The 21857-nt window shown below is 39.6% G+C and overlaps 5 protein-coding genes across 7 annotated transcripts; 2 read left to right on the top strand and 3 right to left on the bottom strand.

Annotated features, from left to right (window-relative positions):
- Positions 1–1129: 1129 nt before the first annotated feature.
- LOC126783050 (CDT1-like protein a, chloroplastic) lies at positions 1130–4423 on the bottom strand. Its single transcript, XM_050508432.1, has 7 exons — positions 4044–4423; positions 3832–3951; positions 3452–3707; positions 2295–3167; positions 1628–1829; positions 1446–1533; positions 1130–1367 (listed from the first exon to the last, which is right to left on the bottom strand). The coding sequence occupies exons 1-7, from the start codon at positions 4361–4363 to the stop codon at positions 1310–1312; spliced, it is 1917 nt and encodes a 638-aa protein (XP_050364389.1). The 5' UTR covers positions 4364–4423; the 3' UTR covers positions 1130–1309.
- Positions 4424–4688: 265 nt separating this feature from the next.
- On the top strand, positions 4689–10432 carry LOC126782221 (autophagy-related protein 9). Of its 2 annotated transcripts, XM_050507433.1 has the most exons (11): positions 4689–4947; positions 5842–6480; positions 6609–6929; positions 7501–7723; positions 8155–8334; positions 8443–8649; positions 8732–8809; positions 8903–8973; positions 9094–9204; positions 9330–9898; positions 10004–10432. In XM_050507433.1, the coding sequence occupies exons 2-11, from the start codon at positions 5891–5893 to the stop codon at positions 10222–10224; spliced, it is 2571 nt and encodes an 856-aa protein (XP_050363390.1). In that variant the 5' UTR covers positions 4689–4947; positions 5842–5890; the 3' UTR covers positions 10225–10432. The 2 variants fall into 2 exon arrangements, with proteins under 2 accessions (XP_050363390.1, XP_050363389.1); XM_050507432.1 differs by having other exon boundaries at positions 9330–10432.
- Positions 10433–11473: 1041 nt separating this feature from the next.
- Positions 11474–14096, top strand: LOC126782223 (protein KINESIN LIGHT CHAIN-RELATED 1). The gene is made up of 2 exons (XM_050507434.1): positions 11474–13212; positions 13593–14096. The coding sequence occupies exons 1-2, from the start codon at positions 11510–11512 to the stop codon at positions 13807–13809; spliced, it is 1920 nt and encodes a 639-aa protein (XP_050363391.1). The 5' UTR covers positions 11474–11509; the 3' UTR covers positions 13810–14096.
- Positions 14097–15247: 1151 nt separating this feature from the next.
- On the bottom strand, positions 15248–16678 carry LOC126782224 (hyoscyamine 6-dioxygenase-like). The gene is made up of 4 exons (XM_050507435.1): positions 16392–16678; positions 16047–16297; positions 15647–15962; positions 15248–15559 (listed from the first exon to the last, which is right to left on the bottom strand). Exons 1-4 carry the CDS (start codon positions 16602–16604, stop codon positions 15311–15313), a joined length of 1029 nt encoding a protein of 342 aa, XP_050363392.1. The 5' UTR covers positions 16605–16678; the 3' UTR covers positions 15248–15310.
- Positions 16679–18729: 2051 nt separating this feature from the next.
- Positions 18730–21857, bottom strand: LOC126783294 (uncharacterized). Of its 2 annotated transcripts, XR_007670858.1 has the most exons (6): positions 21442–21857; positions 21228–21278; positions 20191–20324; positions 19566–19666; positions 19216–19445; positions 18730–19112 (listed from the first exon to the last, which is right to left on the bottom strand). XR_007670858.1 is itself a non-coding variant. In XM_050508738.1 (5 exons), exons 1-5 carry the CDS (start codon positions 21790–21792, stop codon positions 19270–19272), a joined length of 813 nt encoding a protein of 270 aa, XP_050364695.1. In that variant the 5' UTR covers positions 21793–21857; the 3' UTR covers positions 18730–19269. The 2 variants fall into 2 exon arrangements, 1 of the variants encoding a protein (XP_050364695.1); XM_050508738.1 differs by having other exon boundaries at positions 18730–19445.

Below are 21857 nucleotides of genomic sequence, written 5' to 3'. Positions count from 1 at the left end.
ATATGGAGAGGACAATAGCAGACAAGGCACAAAAGATGTGCATACCGACACGAAGCACGACTCCTCCTACGAAGCTATTGTAGGGAATTATTAACTTAAAAACACAACATAAACTAAATAAAACAAAAATAATAAAAACACTTAAGGTTGGGCCCAAAAGAGAAGCCCAAACCCAAACTTCATTCCAAGAGGAGGAAACTGCCGACCATGCCCAACTCCTCCTCACATCAGTGCCCGTCGGAGCTCCGCCACGTGCACCGCCCCTCCCTCTCGGCAGGGTCACCACCGCTGAAGGGACAACAATCGAACCGCTCCATGCCCTCGCCGATCCACGTCACCCTAGATCGAACCCCCACGGCACCACCCAGATCGGATCCAACTCAGTCTGATCCGTGCCTCCATGGACACGCCGCCACATACCTTCCGCAAGCCGACGACATTTGCACTCTCCGACGTTAGCCTTGCGAAGCAAAAGCTAAAACTCAGCCAACCGCTTCTCCTCCTCCTCATAACCACACATGCACTCAACCCAATCTCAGGCTATGGGAATGGTGGACACGACAGAACCAAAACAGTGCCCGTTCGACGACGACAAAGGCACGCCGCCGGACAGGGCGCGACGCCACAGGTTTTGTCTCTCGCGCAACTAGTGTTTTAAACGTACATGCTTGTAAATCAATGAAAACATTCCCTTATCACTGTTACGATTTCTTTTTCGTTATCGTAACTTGTCCAAATCAAATAGTAATGAGCAAAAAGCCAAACCGAGACATTTGAGGAATGAGTTCTGTTATTGGGATCATGGCAATGCTCGATGAGCATGACAGCTGTAGGCTGAAGAATTTCTAGAGTCGATTTTGAACTTTGAAGGTCTCCATTCTTCATCGGCTTTCTCAATCTCGATATCAGCACTTCTACTTAAATCTTATCTTGCATGCATTTGTTTGCTTTCATTTTCAAACAGAAAGCAATGATAGTTTTTTATTGAAGCAAACTGCATTGAGATAATACTCTTAAACACAGGAAGCCATTCGTAGGTCTTCTCATAAGTTTTCTGATTCACAGATTAGATTAGATAATATTTCTGGCTGCTGGTTGTTAGCTGCCTCAGGAGATGTCTTAATGCCCATTACGTTAAAACCCTTCATAGGTAAATTGAAAACAAATCAGAATCCTGTTGCGAAACCCTCTAGACAAAAGCCTTCACGCTAATTACCTGACAAGGCCATTTAGATATACTTTACATGACTAAACAACTAACCAAAACATGTTACCAGGAGCTCATTAAGGAAGTTAACCATTCTTCAGATTAGTTTGCTTCTTCAAGACGGGATCGTATTGCCTCAGGACATGATCTTTTATTAATTCTGCAGGAGCACAGGTAATAAGGTTAACTACTTCAATGAAAAAAATGAACTTGTTTTCCTACTATAAAGAACACTCACTTGAAAAGCAAATCTCCCCCGAGTTTCTCTTCTGAAATCCAATCAGGAACCAATTCTAGCAGCAAGTTAAGTTGCTCTTCAACATCATCTGAGAAAAGAATAAAAGATGATTAGGTTACGAAAACTTCCATAGTATTAAAAATTATACTTTAACTACAAAGAATCAGAGTTTATCTGCTTACTTCTGTCAATCATGTTACAGTGGTTCCAAATTATCTTGTGTACAAGCTCCTGTTTGGTGATAAAAGAACGGTTCATTGACTGAACTAGGAAATGAATCATGTTAAAGAGTTTAGGCAGGTTAGCAATCATTTTCTGCCGCCTCTTAGCTTGTGTAATGGCTGGAGTTCTCTCCTCTACTGCCTTCCGCTCCTTCTCTCTAAGCTGCAAAGATTCAGCACTTTCTCAAAATTACAGCACATGATCTTCATGTATATGAAGGCTGATACAGATATTAATTACCAAGCATGTTATGTGATCCCACTATAGGAATGAAACAAAAGCCAAAACAAAGAAAGACATCACACTAATATGTTAGGAAGCCAAAACAAGGTTGCCTGAATATATAGAAAAACTTCAGTTTGAGTAAGCCTTATGGTCATCTGCATATGTTCTCAACACCAGATGAGATCGTCTACATATCAACTAATCTTCCCCTTTTAATATATCACTTAGAGGACCCCCTTGCTGATTTCATAACCAATAACCAATCCTGGTTATGATATCAGCAAGTCTCACACATTTCAACTGGGACAAACAATACGGATATGCAATTTTATGGAGATGCTCCAGCAATTTTTAAAAATTATAGAGATAGACATGCTCAATGAGGATTAGAGAGAGACATACCGATTGCAAAAGATCCCCAGGAAGGATATCAAGAATGTCCTCATCAATTGATCTGTCATCCATATCAAGAATTTCATCTTCAGCATTTCTACTCTTGACAGGAGTATCAAATTTCAATGACCTGGTGCGTGGAGGACGCCTCACCAACTTGTTTGGCGAGCTATCCTCTGGGCTCATAAAACATCTCTTTGGCGGGTTCGGTGCAGGTGTGCTTGACATCAACCTGGATGGAGTAGAAACAAGCTTTGTTGGAGTTGAAGCAAGCTTTCCTGGAGCAGACTGAATGGCAGCACTCTTTCCAGGCAAACCATCATCCTCTGAAGGGTCTATCTTTTTTGTTGGGGTTGCAGGCACTTGACCATGACAAGAAACAACAATACTATCTTCCTTAACGGAGAAAACTGCATTGAGCACTTGGCCATGTGCAGAAGCAACAGTGCTATCTTCCTTAACAGAGCAAACACTGTTGACATTTGACTCTGAAACTGAAAGAGTAGAAGCTCGGAGGTCTGCCTTGGGTGGATCATCTTGTAAGTTCTCTGACTCGATGCTTTTAGCTTTCTGAGAAAAGTGCCTCCGAAAAGACTGTGGAAGATGAAATGCTTTGTATGGTTTCTGTATTTCAGGTACTTCACATGATGTCTTGATGGGCAATGAATAGCCGGGAGTTCTGATTATATTAAAGTTCATATCCTCTGTTGATTGATTAGATGACATTTGATGTGTTTCATCTGGAATTTTATCAGGCTGAAGGCAACCAGTTGATACCTCACCAGGACAAGATGAGGAGCGCAGCTGGACCCCATTTGAATGTATATCTTGCTTGCCACAGTTGAAGGGATGTGGCAGAGCTTCTTCTGGAACTTCATAATCCTGAAAGACAATTTAATATTATATGACACATTGCAAGGACTGTTTGGAAATAAACCAGAATACGACAACACTGAACTAATTCAACTATAAAGCTGTGAATCATATAGGCTACTATTCATATTTTCGATTTCTTGAACTCTTATACACTAGAGCCTCACATTAGCTTAACTTATATGTACGAGTCCTCGTACAATCATAAAGGGGATCTAAAACCCTTGAAACCATGCTAGTGGATCAAATAGCACAAAGTAATTCAGAGACAAAAAACAAATTAGCTTGGTTACCTCAGGCTGGGATCTCGACACCTCTACAAGCCGATCACGAAACACCCTTCTCAAATTTAGTGTCTTCTTCAACTGCACAATCCCACCCCCTTCCGATTTCGCCCTGCCATCATTCTCCAACCCCTGAACATTCAAAGTAACATGAAGATCCGGCCTCAAACAACTCGTTCGCTCATCCAACACAAGCACCTTCTTTATCTCAATCACCTCAGGCAATATATGCTTCAACTGAGCCAAGTGACCGTACGTAAACCTCCTAGAAACACCAACACAACACAACCCAAAAACACACACTTTCAATTCCCTAAATCTCATTTCAGCCACATCAATCACTTTGATAATCGTAAAATTAAAAAGATGAGATTTTTAATCAAGATTACCTATCAGTCAAATCCTCAACAGCAGGGCAGATATTCCTGAAGCTCGTCTTCGATCCCTTAGCCTTCAGCAACCGAATCGAACTATCCAAGCTATTGAAGAACTCACCCAACATCTCATACCTGCACAAAAACCCCTAAAACAATCAAAACCCTAAACCAAAAAAATCATAATCCCCCAAAATCAAAACCCTAAAAATCCAAAAACCCCTTACTTCTCCGGCAGCTTCTTCTTCGGCGGCGCCGCCTTCTTCACACTCTCTTCCTCCTTCTCCTCCTCCCACGCGATTTGCCGTCTGGCAGATCCGATCTGCTCCTTCCTACTCTCGCCGCCACTCCTCGCCGCGGCCTCTTTGATTCCCCTGATCGAAAACGCGACGCTCCGCCTCCGGGATCTCGGCGGGGCCGGCTCCGGCGTCGGCGCGGTCATAACCGAGTCGGATTCCGGCTTCGATTTGGGGGTCAAAGTCATAGCCTTCTTGGATTTGAATTTCAGTGACAGATCTGAAGCCTCTGGGGTCTCCGAGGAGCTCATTGTAAACCTAGAGAGAGAAAGCTTCAGTTTTAGAGAGAGAGAGAGAAAAAGAGAGGCGCTAGTGAAATGAGGGCTTTGGGGGTATTTATTATAATCCGTGGCGGGAAAGACCAAGCGTGCTGCCGTTTCCTCCCGCCAAATCGATACGTTGCGTCCCGCGAGTTTTTATAGCTGATCCGGGTCAGGTATTGGGCTAATGGGCTGGTTTAGAGATCCGGCCCAGGTTTGTAGGCCCGGCCCAAATAGAAACGTTGGGGTTTAGAAGAGGAGAGAGAGAGGTGAAGCGGCTTCTCTATTAACCCAAGTTCACGTCTTCTTCTTCTTCTTCCCCAATCATATTGAGAGGGACAACTTGACAAGCAAAAAGAAATACACAGAATCAAAAAATTGGAAGGAACCCAGAAAAGGGTGTTCATATTCTTCGGTTTCTTCTTCTGGGTTTTGTTGAATTATTTAAGATATAATCGGAATTGCTTGGTTTGGAGAATTTGGGTTCTTGATTTTCGTGCCCTGGCCGGCGAATTCGGTGGTCGAGGAGTTTGATTGGTTCGGACACGACTTTTGGGGCTGTCAATTGGGTGGAGGTAAAGTTTTGATCTTTTGGTTGTTCTTGGTTTTGTGTTTTGTTTGTTTTTTTCCTGCCCAAATTTTAGAAAGGTTAGGCTGAGTTTGGATTAGATGATACTCATGATAGCTCCATTTTTGTTAATTTTTTTGGCTATTGCTGGGTTTGGATGGTTGAGCTTTGTTGGAGTTTGATATGTGTTTGCTTGAGCAAGTTGAGGTAGGGTGATCATAGTGAAAACAAGGTTTAGGAAACTGAATTAGAAGAGCCAGGTGAAGTATATGATGAAACAGAAATTTGGCACTTGGTTTTTGGAGCAGATGTTGGTATGAGAACTTATTCCCAAGGCTTTGGGATCATCCAATATCTGTATTTTGATTATTTTAGTTTTTTTATTTTGGGAAACGGTTCAGCTGATTATTTTGGAGGTGTTGAAGATCAATGCAAGTTTTCGATGGTTATTTGAGTAGCTGATAAGATCAGATATGTGCTTGGTGAATTGACTTGTGGTCTAGGAAACTCGCTCTTAGTGCTAAGTTAATGAATAAGGTAGATAGATTATGTCTTTGCTGCACAAAAGTTTGATATCATTATTATAAAGGAACCAGCTGAAGGAAATGAATGACAGATGTTATATATGAAACAAGTTGTTGCTAGGTTCGTAGACTGGTATAGATACAAAAAGCTCTTTTCTTAGCTTCGGTTACATTATATGCTAATTTGCATACATTTGATCAGATCAATGAAAGGTTTAGCAAAATAGTATAAAATTGCTGAATATAATTTGAAATTAGAATTTATTTTGTTTCTTGCACATGCATATTGTTTATTATGGTTGCTACTTTATTCTGTGAATACCGATTGGACATAATTTATCTCCTCATTCTCACAAAATATTGTGTTACTATTACAGTTGTCCGTCGAATGGACAGGCTGTATCTACCCATAGTCAGCGTGTGTGAATGATGTTAGGTTGGCTTAAGGGTGTGAAGACTCTTGGCAGTTTTAAGTGGCGCGGTGAATCATCTTTGACTACATCGTTGCTTAGGGATGAGATTGCTGAGGTTGAGTTATCTCAGTATGGACGGGCACCGAGTCCAAGTCCAAGTCCAAGTCCTGGAAGTGAGAGCCCAACTGGGCTACTTAATGGTGAGAGTGTAAATGTGGAACCAATTGCTGATTTGGATCTGTTCTTTGAAAGGCTGTACAGCTACTATTGTGACAAAGGCCTCTGGTGTATTGTCATAAAATGGATAGTAGAGCTACTCAGCCTCGGTTTCACCATATGCTTCTCTGGGTTTTTCTTATTATTTGTTGATTGGAATGGTCTTCGTAACGCAAAGTGTGGGATGGATGCATTTCAATCTGGGACTAAGCCCTGTGATCTTGCTACAGAAGCACTTCATCAGCACCCGTTAAGCCCTCTGACACTTTCCAAAGCTATAATTGTTGGATATCTGTTTATATTTTCCATATACTGGATCTTCTGTTTTCTGAGGTTTTTTGCTCAACTACGAGATACTTTGGGTGTCCGTCACTTCTATCACAACAAGTAAGTGTGAAGAGTATTATTATTGAAATTAATATGCAACGACTGCAGTTGCTTAAGCTTTTTTCGAACTTGTACGTGTTTATAATAATCCATTAGTAAAGAAAACTGATTACAGAATTTCCTTGTAGCCTCCATGTCACCGACAATGAAATTAAGACCATTCCCTGGGCATCAATTGTGGAAAAGGTTGTCCAGCTGCAGAGATCACAGCAGCTTTGTGTGGTCAAGGATCTTTCTGCCCATGATGTGGTTATGCGTCTGATGCGGAAGGAAAACTATTTAATTGGAATGCTTAACAAAGGGGTTCTTGCTTTTCCAATCACACAGTGGGTACCAGGTACTGGTCCACCTGTCAAATTGCACTCAACTGGAAAGCAAGAGCGTCTAATTCTGACAAAAACCCTTGAGTGGACCTTAAATTGGTGCATCCTGCAGAGCATGTTTGATCGGTATGTTCAATCTTAACATAACCTTCTTGTGTACTCTGATTTAAATATTTGGAGTCTTGATATTTTTGTTAAGGTGGCATGATCAAGATAGTGCTCTAGAATATGATGAAATTATTTTATGCTTGTTTTCTGGTTTTGTAGTAAACACTTGAATGCTACCCTAGATTCGAGCAAACATTAATATTTGTCTTAAGAAATATACAGAAAGCTAACATCACTGATTAGATTTCCCCCTGCTAATCTCTCTGATGACAATAAGGAGGATTAGAATGGTTTTCTGGGCAAAGTCTCTTGGTCAAACTACATTCCTATGATGGATTCTTTAAGGTTTTAATCTACTTGGTAAACTTATAGAGGATTGTCTAAAGAGAGCTTAATGGGAATCTTCTCTGCCAGCTCCAAAAATTTTCAGGAGGACAGTTAATTGATTTAAGTTGTAGAAAATGGCTTTGTGTGGCAGGATATTGTATTCGTGCATCGATGTCTGGTGATTTGGCCTACGAATGTGTGCATCCTCTATATGTTCTATAGTTGTGATTTTATTTTTTGACTGTGTGTATTCTTTTTGCAGGAACTTCTGTGTCAGAAGGGACTTTGTATCAAACCCCAGAACTTTACAGAAAAGACTTATGGTAGTCGGACTTGTTATGCTCCTCCTGTCACCATTTCTTGTCATATTTATGCTGGTATATCTCTTCTTAAGGCATGCAGAACAATTCTATAATCATCCGAGCACTGCTTCATCTAGAAGATGGTCGAATTTGTCGAGGTGGATGTTCAGGGAATTCAATGAGGTAAAGTAATGCATGTTCATGTATGGTACATGTGCTTGTGGTTGGAAGATTCACACCTATAATTTTTTTCGCATCTTTGTATTACTTTGATAACTGCTATGTTCAATAACAATAAAAAGTTGAATTTGGCATGTTAGATTCGAAAAATTTCACCTTTTTGAGGGTTTTATATGATCATTCTCGCTTCATCATATATTTTGTGTTCTGCTCCCCTGTATCTTGATACGAAACCATATGAAGATTCATACTTTTTTAAATTGGATTAGTTGTCCTTGGTCTGGTTGGTTTAGTTTATGGACAGGAGTTACGCATCTATTTATCTTTCAAAAAATTAGTCTCCTGGTCCCTCTTAGCTTTGTTTCCATTGTCTATAAATATGGAGTTATGTCCTCTTTTACTATAATTTTAAAGCCTGGATCATAATTTGGCAGGTGGACCACTTGTTCAAACACAGAATCAATAGCAGTTTGTTACATGCTTCTGAATACTTGAAGCAATTTCCTTCTCCTATTATATCCATTATAGCAAAGTTCATCTCATTTGTTTCTGGTGGCTTTGCTGCTATTCTAATCATCATTGCGTTCCTAGAGGAATCTCTACTGGAAGGCCATGTAAGATATTCTTACTCCTACTTTCTTAGTGAGGCATTTGTCTTTGTTTCCTGGATACTGGATATGATGCTAAATTGTAATTATTTGTTGCTATATATGAATGGGCAGATATTTGGTCGCAACTTGTTCTGGTATGCTGCTGTTTTTGGAACTATAACAGCTATTAGCAGGGCTGCGATTAGTGATGAGCTTCTGGTCCTTGATCCAGAGGGGGCAATGTCTATGGTGGTTCAATACACTCATTATATGCCAAAGACATGGCGGGGCAAAGAGAATACTGAGGGTGTTCGGATAGAGTTTGAATCTCTGTTTCAGGTAATCCTCTGCAAAGCTCCATTTCCTTTTGTTTACCCTATAATATTAAGCTGCTACTTATTTCTCTTTTTGTAAACTGCAGTATACTGGAATGATGTTACTTGAGGAGATGGCCTCTATCTTCCTGACACCATATCTACTTATATTTGTTGTCCCAAAGGTCAGATAATTGCTGATCTCATTTGAACATGTTATGTTTTATCTATGAACTCTCAGGTTTATTGTTCCAGTCTAATCTATGTCTAATGTGCAGCGGGTGGATGACATTCTGGAGTTTATTGCAGAATTCACCATTGATGTGGAAGGTGTCGGTCATGTTTGCAGGTTAGTAATTCTGCACCTTGTTCTGATGGCTTTATGCTGATAGAGATTAGCCATTATGTCCTTTGAGCCTTTATCATTGACAGCATTCTAGAATTTAACTGCTCTGTTAATCTCTTGCAGTTTTAGTGCCTTCGACTTTCAAAAACATGGTAATAGAAACTATGGGTCACCTTTCAACGTATCTCGCACACAGAGGAGTTCTCAGGGGAAAATGGAGAAATCGTTCTTGAGGTATGATCAATAGAGATTTACTTCGGACCCGCCGTCTCGTGATTATGTTGTCTTTTTCAAATTATGGCATAAAATACTCCTTGTGCACATCTCAATTCTCAAGAATTTTCCAATTTCTGTGACAGCTTCCAGAGTAACTATCCGTCATGGGACCCAAATGCAGAAGGACGTCAGTTTCTTTTGAACCTTAGAACTTTCAGGGAGCAAAAATTGCAGGGACTAGGACCTAGACACGCATATTCTCCTCAGAGAATGTCACCGGGTAGCCCCAGTATGAGAGCTTTTGGTGGCATGAACTATTTATCAATGGAAAGGTTACATCATAATCCTAGAACTGGCTGTCAATTAGGTTCTCTGTGGTTAATTGATGCAGATCAGAAGAATCACCCGTACCTTCTTGATTGGTATTACACCTCTGCCCCGCACCATACAACGAGTAACAGGAGGGATAGTTTGGAAGAACCATTTGAAGGTGCTGAGCAACAGTCTGTGGATTGGATGCCACCCAACTTCACTGACAATGGAGCAAGATTTGAAGATCTTTGGGACCATCATTATGAGGAACGATCAGGGTCTTATATGGGGGCCTCTACATCGGCCCCTTTCCCCCGAGATAATGTACTTCAGCACCATGATACTGGTAATTCGGCACACCAAGCTCGGAGTCACTGGTGGGCTAGAACTGGTCCTCGTGGTAAACAGCCCCAGTCAAGTTTCCTTGATCCTCCACAGTCGAGTTTTCTTGAGCCTCCCAATTTCATGTACCGGCCTTCATATAATTATTATGAAAATTTCTCAGATAGAAGCTTGGAGGAACAGGATGAAGAACAGATACAGGAACCATATGAAAGGCAGGACGCAGAACAAGATGTAGAGCAGGATCAGGAGTTGGATTGGAGGAGGAACTACCACAACTTATCTCGAACTACATATATGGATGACTTAGACTTAGAAGCAGGAGAATTTAATCTTCATTTTGATGATGTATATAGTAGACGTCCTGAAACCCCCAAGATATAACCACCAAGCTTTCAGTGATAACTATTTGTTTCCTCTTAGTTTTTGCAAGAGGTTCTCTATTACTCCAAGTATCTGGTTGGTTTTCCACTACTAGGAATCTGTTCTCTCGCTCAGTGAAGGAATTAGGATTCGTGTATTCTTTGTTGTATATAAACTGAAATCAATTCTTGATACCCTTTAATTCTCCCAGTTGCGAGGGTTACTGAGGTCACAGAAAAAACCCAGAAGCCCTCCAAAAAGATGTACAGCTAAACTATTTGATCATTTTAATGTTCAAAAAAGAAAACAAAAATTATTTGGTCATTTCTAATTTCCTTTTAATCCCGCAAATATTATGTCAGATCGCTCATCTTAGAGTGAAGCATTACTCATACTCTGGAGAAGTCCATAATATACTTGGTTATATACTAAGGCTGAATTTGCCCCGAGATTACGGTAGATTATGGGATTAAATTATTAAATAATTTGAGTGAGTTGTTTGGTGAATAGAAATTGTAAAAGATTATAACTGAATCTCACGCACATTGATCCAAATTTTAGAAGCTGAGATTTTGAGCTTCTGATTCTGAAAACAGTTTTTTAGTCTTTATCTAAACTCACTACACTTCTATACCAATATTCACAAAACTTAAAATATTCATAGTTAATTATTCTCACAGCTCAGCTGAAGCTGAATATAAAAAACTCATATCGGGGCCAAACTCGCCATTTGTCATCGATATCTTTAAATGCTCACCAATAACTCAAGAGTGACATGGGATGAGTGTGAGTGTGGAACCTCTAATGCTCCAATGGATATAAAAAAAAGTTGAATGACAAGAGCGGGAGACCTAAGCAACAAATCTTGAAGAAACAACTATGATACAAGTTAATAATAATTGCCGAACAAATACTTTCTCATACTGCGACAAGTTAAAAGGAGGAGATACATTCCACAATACTTGTTTTAGAAGAAATGCTCCATAATCAGCTCGAGCATCTGCTGACTACATACCCTATTCCTTTGCTTTATTGATCAGAGATTCAATAGTGGTACACTGCTCTGCCTATATATTCTCATAGATCTCAAATCTCATTTTGGATAGTAAATATTCAATGTTGTTTGGGTGGTATGTTACAGAGCAACAAAAATAAAAATTAAAAGATAGAATAGTGAGTTCCCTATACGACGTCGTTCATCCCCCTACCTCCTCACCGGTCTCAAACTCAAGTCAAGGGTTTATACTTTATACAGCAAGGGTTTTAGCGGAAACAAACCCAGAAAAGCTCTCACAGTTCTCCAACCATGAGAAAGTCCTCAATCTCACTCTTCTCCCATCTCACTCGTCACACCTCCAAAACCATCCCTCCTCTTCTCTCCACAACTCACATCTCTACCCCTCCATCTTCTTCTTCACCGACCCGGTTCACTTCCTGCACCAAACTCCACGGCCAGGTCTTCAAAACCCACCAATCCCAATCCAACCCATCTCGAAACATGAACACCCTGGCCCCCCAAACGTCCTCAAGGCAGAGAAAAACCAAGGAAAAATCCGACCTTGAAGACGCATTTGAGTCTGCTACTACTTCTGAAGAGATGCGTAGAGCTTTCAAGGAAATGGAGAAGGCTTTCGGAGAGAAAGAGCTGGCCTTGGCTTGTTTGAAACTTGGGCTCAAGCTTGACCAAGAAGGTGAGGACCCTGAACAAGTTCTCTCTTTTGCTACTAGAGCCTTTAATGCTTTTGATAAAGAAAGTGATGATTGTGATATGAGTAGTAGTGGTAATAAGAGTACTTTTCTTGTTGCAATGGCTTTACAATTGATGGGTTCGGCTAGTTGTAGCTTGAAGAGGTTTGGTGAGAGTTTGGGGTATTTGAATAGGGCGAATAGGACATTGGGTAGGTTGGAGGAGGAGGGTTGTGAGGTTGGGGATGTTAGGCCGGTGAAGCATGCAGTGCAGTTGGAGATGGCCAATGTGAAGACGGCAATGGGGAGGAGGGAGGAGGCCCTTGTGAATTTGAGGAAGTGTTTGGAGATTAAGGAGGTCATGTTGGAGAGGGATAGTAAGGAGCTTGGGAAGGCTAATAGGGATTTGGCCGAGGCTTATGTTGCGGTTTTGAACTTTAAGGAGGCGTTGGGGTTCTGTAGGAAGGCGTTGGAGATTCATAAGGAGCAGTTGGGGCAGAACTCGATGGAGGTTGCACATGACAAGAACTCGATGGAGGTTGCACATGACAGAAGGCTTCTTGGGATTATTTATACGGGGTTGGAGGAGCATGAGAAGGCGTTGGAGCAGAATATGTTGTCGCAGAAGGTTTTGAAGAATTGGGGTCTTGGTTCTGATTTGCTTCGTGCAGAGATTGATTCTGCAAATATGCAGATTGCGCTGGGGAAGTATGATGATGCTATTAATACTTTGAAAGGTGTTGTTCAGCAAACTGATAAGGACAGTGAGACACGGGCTCTCGTGTTTATTTCAATGGGAAAAGCGTTGTGCAATCAAGAAAAGTTTTCAGATGCAAGGAGATGTTTGGAGATTGCTTGTGGAATTCTTGACAAGAAAGAGAGAACCACCCCAGTAGATGTTGCTGAAGCATACTCAGAAATATCGATGCAATATGAGACAATGAATGAATTTGAAACTGCAATTTCATTGTTGAAGAGAACATTGGCATTGCTTGAGAAGCTCCCACAAGAACAACATTCTGAGGGAAGTGTTTCTGCTAGGATAGGGTGGTTGCTTCTGTTGACCGGCAAGGTCTCACAAGCTATTCCTTACTTGGAGAGCGCAGCTGAGAGGTTGAAAGAGAGCTTTGGTCCCAAGCATTTTGGCGTGGGCTATATTTACAACAACTTGGGTGCAGCATATTTGGAACTAGACCGGCCTCAGTCAGCTGCACAGATGTTCGCTGTCGCAAACGACATCATGGACGTTGCACTTGGTCCACATCATGCAGATTCAATTGAGGCATGCCAGAACCTATCAAAAGCATATGATGCTATGAAAAAGTATTATCATCTAACTTCTTTACTTGACCAGTTTATGATTTATTGTTTTATTGGTGAGAAAGATTAAGATACAGTTAGTATCTGCTAGACAGTTTCTTATCCTAATAGAATTTATGCAATAGAGAACATATTAGGTTTCCATCGTAATTTTTAATTCAATTAAAAGTAATGCTTGTGCTATTTCCTGTAGTTTTTTGGTTGCTGAATGTGAACTTAGTTTATATGTGGCATTTCTTATTGACATCCTCCCACTTTCATTTCCCTTGGTATTTATTCATCAAGCATCCATTATAATATGTGGTTGACGCATTACTAGAAATTGCTAATCTTATGTAAGGCACGATTGTATGTATCTCATAATTGATCTCTTGGGTTTTCAGCTATGTCCTTGCAATCCAATTCCAGCAGCAAGTAGTTGATGCTTGGGAGAGCCATGGACCAAGTGCTCATGACGAACTCAGAGAAGCACAGCGACTACTTGGAGAGTTGAGGAAGAAAGCCCGTGGGACAATTTCAAATGATGGGGGAATCATAAAGGCCTTACCCTTGCCCCAAACTCATCCATCTGCCAGGAGCTCACAAGCTGACTTCCTTTGAATTTGAAGTGATTGAACTTAATTTGAAAGATGCGCCGAGTAATTGATGTACTAGACATTGCAAGAAGCGAGTGACTTCATCCTTCAGGGTGAGGGTATGGCTACTACTTTCAGTGCTTCTCATAACATCTTGGCTATGTTCTTCCTGGGTGATGACAAATGTCAGTGTCAGCCATAAATTTTAATAAGCCATTGTTCTACAGTTATACATCATTACGTTAAAGCACAAAAATTTTCTGCTCATGTAAATTACTTTAGTATTGAGGAATATATATATGTTATTCACTGTTATAATTATAGTCAAATTGTCATCCTCTGCATACATTTCTTTTTTCTTTCTTTTTTTTTTGTATAGTGAACTGTGATATTTGTCTGTTTAACTAGCTCACTGAAATAGACTAATGCCTGTTTAAAAGAAAATCCTGGTAAAGAGCGTTGGCAAAACAAGGTACTAGCTGCAGAAACTGGCTTTCACAATGAAGGCACCAATTATATGTGTTATGTAATAACTAATAATACTTAGCCTGATGCTATATTCATAAAAAAAAATCTAGCTGTCATCTCATGTTTGGAGAACGATAAGGATATAAATCAATAGGATGGTTTTTTGTATCTTATATTGCCTCTCTGCATATCTTGGTGTATATATAATTTTCTTTAGTAATCTTCTCGCTATATTGCGATTTGACATCTATAATTTAGGCTAGTTTGATGGATTTGTCAACTATAAGTTTTCTCTTACACATGTTAATCTTATGATGCTGATATTGACATTCATCTATAAACAATTTTTTTTATAAGACACCTCCCGAAGTTACATGCGACAGTTCTTTAGTCAAAATAATGATTTCTTCCTTTCCTTCATATCACAAACGTATGCAATACTGTAACTCAAAGTCAATAACCTAGCTAGAAATTTACATGTGCAAAGAACAATAGCACCTAGGCTACGACAATAAACTTCATTTTTGAATTTTGAGCCTTGCATTACTAATCATATTACATCACCGTCAAGCATCTTAAATTCAAGATTATCAGGTCCAATATCATTTTAAATCTTATTCTTTCTTCTTCTGGTTGTGCAATTGAGTCCCCATGTCCTTATCTGCACAGCAATTTATATTTTTATAATGGTTAGCTTGATTAGCTCAAACAAGTTGCTTTTCATAAGTTGTAACTAATAATTTTCGTGATTATGATGGTCTTTCTTTGAATAATGACTTGCTATGGGTTTCTTTTTATTTTATTTTCTTCTCTTTCTTTTCTGAGGAAAATCACCATGGTGGGATGTGTATCTGTGTATGCGCAACTGCACACTTTTGTGTAATCATATGGTTTCTGGCTTTCTGCATATCCTTTTTAGTAGGGAACTAGGGATTATACTCAAAAGATTATATCAGCCATCTTTTTTGTTTCTTACAAATATGATATCTGATATATGAAAATTGTGCATATATATTATGTTTAAAGGATCACCAAGGCGTAAGTGTTCGATTACAAAACTAGCTACTTGTGACGCTGATTGTCTGCAACACTGATTCAGTATTGCCAACTTTGGACTTAAAGTTTTTGAGGAACTCCTTAAATGTCATCGATCGGTAGAGTGGCGGATTTCGGTTGCATAGAGCTTTTGCAGGTTCTATAAGGTTGTCATTAGAAGGATAAATAAAGTAAGCAATGGTTGTCCTTGCGCATCTTGAATTAGTCACCACTCTATGTTCTGCGCCTCTAAACTTCGTGTTGCTGATAATCTACAAATTAATCAACGCCAGATTAAGTTAACCACTCGTAATCAATTTAGTACAAAGATCGAACAATCAGATAAATGATATACTAACCTGGAGTACAAAACCTACATTGACCACAAAAGCTGTAGAAACAGGATCAACCCCAATCCAATTCCCATCTTTGAAAACTTGAAGCCCTTCATTATCTTGAAGTAAAATGGTTAGAAGGGAAGGATCCCGGTGTTTAGTTAACCCCAATGTCAAGCTAGGATCCGGACATGGCGGATAATGATTCGACAGCAGCATTGGACTATCACTAAGTCCACCATTGAAGAACTCAGCTCTAAGTCCCAACCCTTCAGCAAGCAGCTCCATAATCACAGCACCTAAGTTCCTCACCCCCTCCAGATACCGCTTAACAACATCTCTGCATTTCACAAAATTAATCGTATCAATCATATGATTCAGTTCATATTTAAATTGATAAGCAATCATCTTAGTCTGTGGTTACCGGTACTGAGTTGGTTTTTTAGGCCAATACTGTAGGTATTTTTCTGAAGTATGACCAGGGTGAGTTAATGCATCTCTCCAGAGATGAACACCTTCATTTGCATAGTTTTCACTACTTGTGTAGAGCTTGCAGTCTCGACTCGGGTCCTTGGAGCATTCTCTTGCCTTGTCTTTAGAGGGCATTGCATGGAACTCCTTGAAAACTCTCATTGTATCATGAATTAACTTATTTGAAACTCCATGGTTGATGACCTGATGATCATGAAGTTAGTTTATCATGTCTTAATGATATGAAGTTCATATCAAATGTATAGAAATGTCGATGAAGGTGATGAATTTGAGTTACCTGGAAAAAACCGAAGTCTTGGCTAGCTTTGCAAATCTGCTGAATGGTGTCACGGCGATCATGGCTGCCGAGATCAATTACTGGAATGCTCTTGCATACGGGAACCTTGAGCTTGCCGGGTCGTTTTTCGGGTGGGAAAACATATGTCTCAGGCACGGATTGATGAACATCAAACCAGCTTGAAACAAGCTTCTGATCTAAAACTCCATCCATGTCAATCTTTGAAACAGAATGGTTGTTCAGTGTCGTTGTACTCTAATAGTAAACTAAAGAAGCATGCACAACATATGATCAGAGTTTCCCTTTTATAGGAAGGCATCTGCCATATTCCACATGCATCAACAGTTTGCGAAGGTCGGTTATTAACATTAACAATGCACAAGTTGCAATTCTTAAGTCCAATGTTTAATAATTTAATTAGAACAAAATTATTTAGAATTTTATATTACATGTTGCAAACTATGAGTCAATGTTGGTTTAGAGGCTTTGGAAATCAGACTAGCTATATGTACCATATTTATATATAGATCATCATTAATTTTGTAGTTCTTAGTATATACGACATGTTTAGTTCTTCTGTACTAAAATCGATGGTTTCTCAAGCATTAGTTTGAATGGACAAAAATCATCCATGAATACAAATTAGTTAGTGATCAGTATCAATCAATCAACATAATAATGATCATAGATTCTAGGGAGATCTGAACCTATAATCCATCATCATCATCATCATCATCATCATTGATTACAATATTTAACCTTTTGAGGAAAATTAGCTAAAAGCATAAACAGCAACTGGAGGCATATATTCTACTAATTCTACTAGTGCTCTGCCTAGCATGTCAACAATCCAGAGGAATATACTAGCAAGAATTTATGCAATTTATTCACATTCTCTTTCTTTCTTCTTAACAAACCATATATGCACTAATGCACCAATTGACCTGGAACTTGAAAGCCTATACCATGATGCCAGCTTCCCTATATACAATTTAATACTGTAAATTTTCAGATCGTCTACTATTGCATGCTTTGCTTCTAGCTGTACGTCAATGACAACAGACTCAGAATTTCAGAACCAAACTTATTCTCAGTATGTTGGATCGTATTCTGAAGCATATCGGCCGCCTGTAATCGTTGCTTTTATAAGGAGAAAGATGACTTAGCTCGTTGCCTAGCTAGGCTTAAATAACTATGCTTAATATATATCTGCCTTAAGTTCTACTTACGTGGAGGACATTGGTTAGGTTAGACCTTATAGAAAGTTTCGTGAATGGAGAAAAGATGATGAGATCGAGTTAACACCAAGTGTATACGGAATATATACCTATCATGTAATCGAAATGGGTTATTTACTTATTCATTTGGATTTTTAACTTCCTTCGTGCAATTCTAGCCAATTCCATTTCTGTTATAAGGGCACATCCTCCTTGTCGTCCTTGAATATATTGCTTAGGGCAGCTCTATTTTATGGACCTGTTATAGGTTCTTGATTGGTATATATTCTTCGAACCTTGCACGCAAATGATTGGGACGGTGATGCGAGTGTAGGACTTGCTCATTGATATTCCAGGTTCCGTTCATCGCCGAGCATTTCGCAAAGTAAGACTCAGTAACTGATTTGATTTTTTCCTAGTTCGACCAGGAAGCTAAAAACAGTCGAAAATCGAATTGTTTTCGTAATCCAGCTAGGAGAACTTCTAATAAAGAAGTGACCGTCGACTGGTAAAAAATGAGGGCGGGGCGGGGCGGGAGATTTCCAGATTTGTTCTACGAGGGCATGAAGATTGAAAATGTATTGCAAGGATGGGTTTTAATCTTTCTTCTTTGGGCAAGTCGCATGAATTCCTACGTTTATTTCCCTTTATCTTGTGTTTATTTGGGGGCCAAAGTCCAAAATATATGATTTTTTTTCATATGCAAATATACATCTAGCTGCTCTACCACCTCCCAGCTCATCGCTACCAGCTCCCCTGAAATCGAAATATCTGTGTGCTCATTTGAAAACATCAACATGGCATATCAAAGAGAATAACATACATTTTTCCGATGAAGGGGATAACATACATTATCATACTAGGTGTATAATAATAATAAGTCCACTTCTCATAAAAGTACATTTCACATCAGCTTAGTCTAGTTCATAAACAAAAGCCAGGTACGTTCAACTTTCGTTGTTTATTCTAATTTCTAAGCAATGCATGTGAACTGTTAATGACGAGCCAATTTCCACAGGCAAATTTTATTTCAATTGTCTATGGCTGATATCCCTTTCTCCCAAGTCAACTGCATTTTGAAGTTTAATTTCAGCTTCTCAATAAATTTTATAACATCGTAGTGGCATAAAATTGACTAATTTCAGATAAAAACCAAGGACAGACCATAGATAACACGCAATTGCAGTTGTTTCGATGCATGAACAAAGCCTTACGCACTTACGCTGTTATGAATTCATTTCGGACATATTTCCCATGTTCTAATTTCAGAGCCTTGTAATTGTATAAGAGCGTCAAGTTAATCCAAATGAAGGGCACATAGGATCTTACAATAGAAATGAACCACCATGGCAACAGGTAACAGGAACTTTGACAGCTTTGATACAGACAGGAGAACCACAACTGCAACGGGATCATAGGGACTTCTATGGAACAAACGTGCCTCAACTGCTTACTTTTCCTTTCCTCATGACAATAATTAAGGTCCTCCCCCATGCTCTACAAGCTGTTCAAACTTCAAAATGCAAAAGCTTTTAGTAGCAACCGATATTCAAACGTTTCTGCAAGGTGTTCATGTCCACCCCAATTTGAAATATTGAGGTACATACAAGTATGTGCACAGAGTTCCAGAAAATAGAGTTCTGCTAGTATATACAGCAAACTCAAATTTCCACCCTATCAATTCCAATGTCATCCTCATTCTCTGAGTCCCTTTGAGAGATTATATTCACGAACTTCTTAGTTACTTGGCCAACAGCATGAGAAGTCTTCTTTGCTGCTCCAATCACGGCAGGTTGCAAAGAGATTACTGGCAAATTTGCCCTCTCTTGAATCATGGCTGCATCATGAAAGCTAGTAGTTTAGAAGTTGAGAAAAATCAATGGAGAGCCTGCTGCAATAAGGAAAACCACACCATATAAATTCACACATGGGTCATAATAGGGAGTTTATAGCATACACATAGTCTGCTGCCGAGCAAGTGAGCCAATCTGCCGAATCCCAGCTTCTGCTGCTTGAACAGCTTGAGTGGATTTGCTGACACCATCAGCTATCTCTTGGCTGTGGTCAAATCAGAATACTATCATGAGATACCATTCAACTATAATTATTGAAAAAATAATAATAGTAGAGAGATGACATGAAGCATATGTATTGTGCCATATTTATCAGATGCCCCATAAGGGACAACATGAAACAGATAAGAAGACTCAAAAATGAATTATAAAGTTTTGACATGCCAACTGCCCTTTACAGTGAATCAGGACGTAGTGTATCCATCGGAAAATTACACTTGATTACCGTTTATAATGAATACTATAACACAAGAAGAAAAAGAAAAAAGAAAAACAGATTAGACGCAATGATCTCCTGCTTAAAAATTTCATTGCATATTGCACGCATGAACAAGTAAAGCCATTCAGTGAGGGTTAAGATTCATATTGTATTAGGAGTTATAAGCAACAAATTGTTGGGTATGATAGGACAATGATGACTTGAATTAAGTAACAATACGAGAATCAATGGCTGATCAACTAACCAATCTACAGCATATAGATAGTCAGAAAGAAAGTTAAAATGATCACCTTAGGTCATTCAATTCCAGTGTGAGATCACTTATTTCCATGCCAGAGAGCCTAATGGCAGCCATAGTACTGGGGAGTTCTTGACGAGCTGTATCTGCCAGCTTTGAAAGAGATGTTGCAGCTCTCCCCATTGCCTGCAGTAAATACAAGAAAAGAGACATATTGGAACTGCATTATGGACAATCTCTCAACATGAAGTTAACCAAAGAAAGGACACCAAACAATATCACTGTCAAGCATTACGTTTTTAGTTTTGGAGTAAAATCAATGACACTGTAAATTATTTTATATATAAACCCAATCTAGTTTTGCAGCTCTAACTCTTATGCAATCAACGGCAAACTATAGAAAATGTGTATAATGAACTGATGTCAATAAAATGTGACACAATTTTTACACCAAACAGGCAAACATGATAGCAGTACTTGATCTAGTATTGCAGTTCTAACTCTTATGCGATCAACCGCAAACTAACGAAAGCGCTTATAATGAACCGATGTCACTGAAAATGTGACACAATTTTTACACCGAACATAACAGCAGTACTTGATCTAGTATTGCAGTTCTAACTCTTATGCGATCAACCACAAACTAAAGAAAATGCTTATAATGAACCAAGGTCACTGAAAATGTGACACAATTTTTACACTGAACATGACAGCAGTAATTGATAAAAATCAAATAGAGCAGCATTAGTCAATCAACTGTTCTTACAAGTTACAGGCTTACAGCCCAGGTCCCAGTAACCCTTTAGCAGCACTGAAACTCTTCACAACCCAGGTCCCAATAACCACTACTATCACGAAATGAATAAAACAATCAATAGAAAATCTTGGTGCACTAGTGACAAACACTACCAAAGACATGCAAAAACTGAACAAAATCAAATCAGGGTTAAGGACTTAAGGTCCTACAAAAAAAAAAAACTGAAGTTACAACTTACAACTCCCTATGCATGTTACTTCTTCTCGAAAACACTTGACGTTTACAACCTCAATAAACCAGAAAGGTGAATTTGAGCCAAGCAGACCACTTACACATATTGCCGGGACAGCTGCAATTACAAGGCTCGTAAATGCCACTGATGTCTGCACACAACAATGAACTCAATTCATGCTCACATCAACAATTAGCAACAAAAATGAGCTCATTCTATAATGAAGTTAAAATCTTCACGATCATTATGATGCGACTTACAAATGTTTACGAACTCATACAATCTAAACAAAAGTGCAGTAATTGAGTTCATACCGTGCAGGCAATGAAAGCCATGAGAAAGAAAGCCTGGTCGCCCAAGCTCAGCTTCGCCACGGACGGAGCCGCAATCTTTTGGCTTCCGACTTCCACATTCCACTGACTCTGCGACGGGTCGTTTTCAAATCGAAGGAACCCTTCCCTGATGGACTCCGCAGGTTGCGATTCCGACGAAGGCTTGTCGGGAGTGGAAGCGCAAAGCGTGATCAAGCGGGAGGGCTTGGGAGGCGAGGCGAGGGAAACGGAGCTGAACTTGCAGAGACGGAGCAGATTGATCGAAGAAGAAGATGGGTTGGGATTTACGGCGGGGAATTGGGGGGAGAGGTGGAAGAGGTGAGTGGATTTCATGGCGGCGCCGGAGCTCTAAAGTTTCAGACTTTGAGTAGCCGCCATTTCGGATAAAAAGTCTGGGC

Source organism: Argentina anserina, chromosome 2 (assembly GCF_933775445.1).
Source record: "Argentina anserina chromosome 2, drPotAnse1.1, whole genome shotgun sequence".
NCBI classification, from domain to species: domain Eukaryota; kingdom Viridiplantae; phylum Streptophyta; class Magnoliopsida; order Rosales; family Rosaceae; genus Argentina; species Argentina anserina.
Note: the sequence above shows the minus strand (reverse complement) of the source record. Positions and strands in the feature narration are given on the sequence as shown.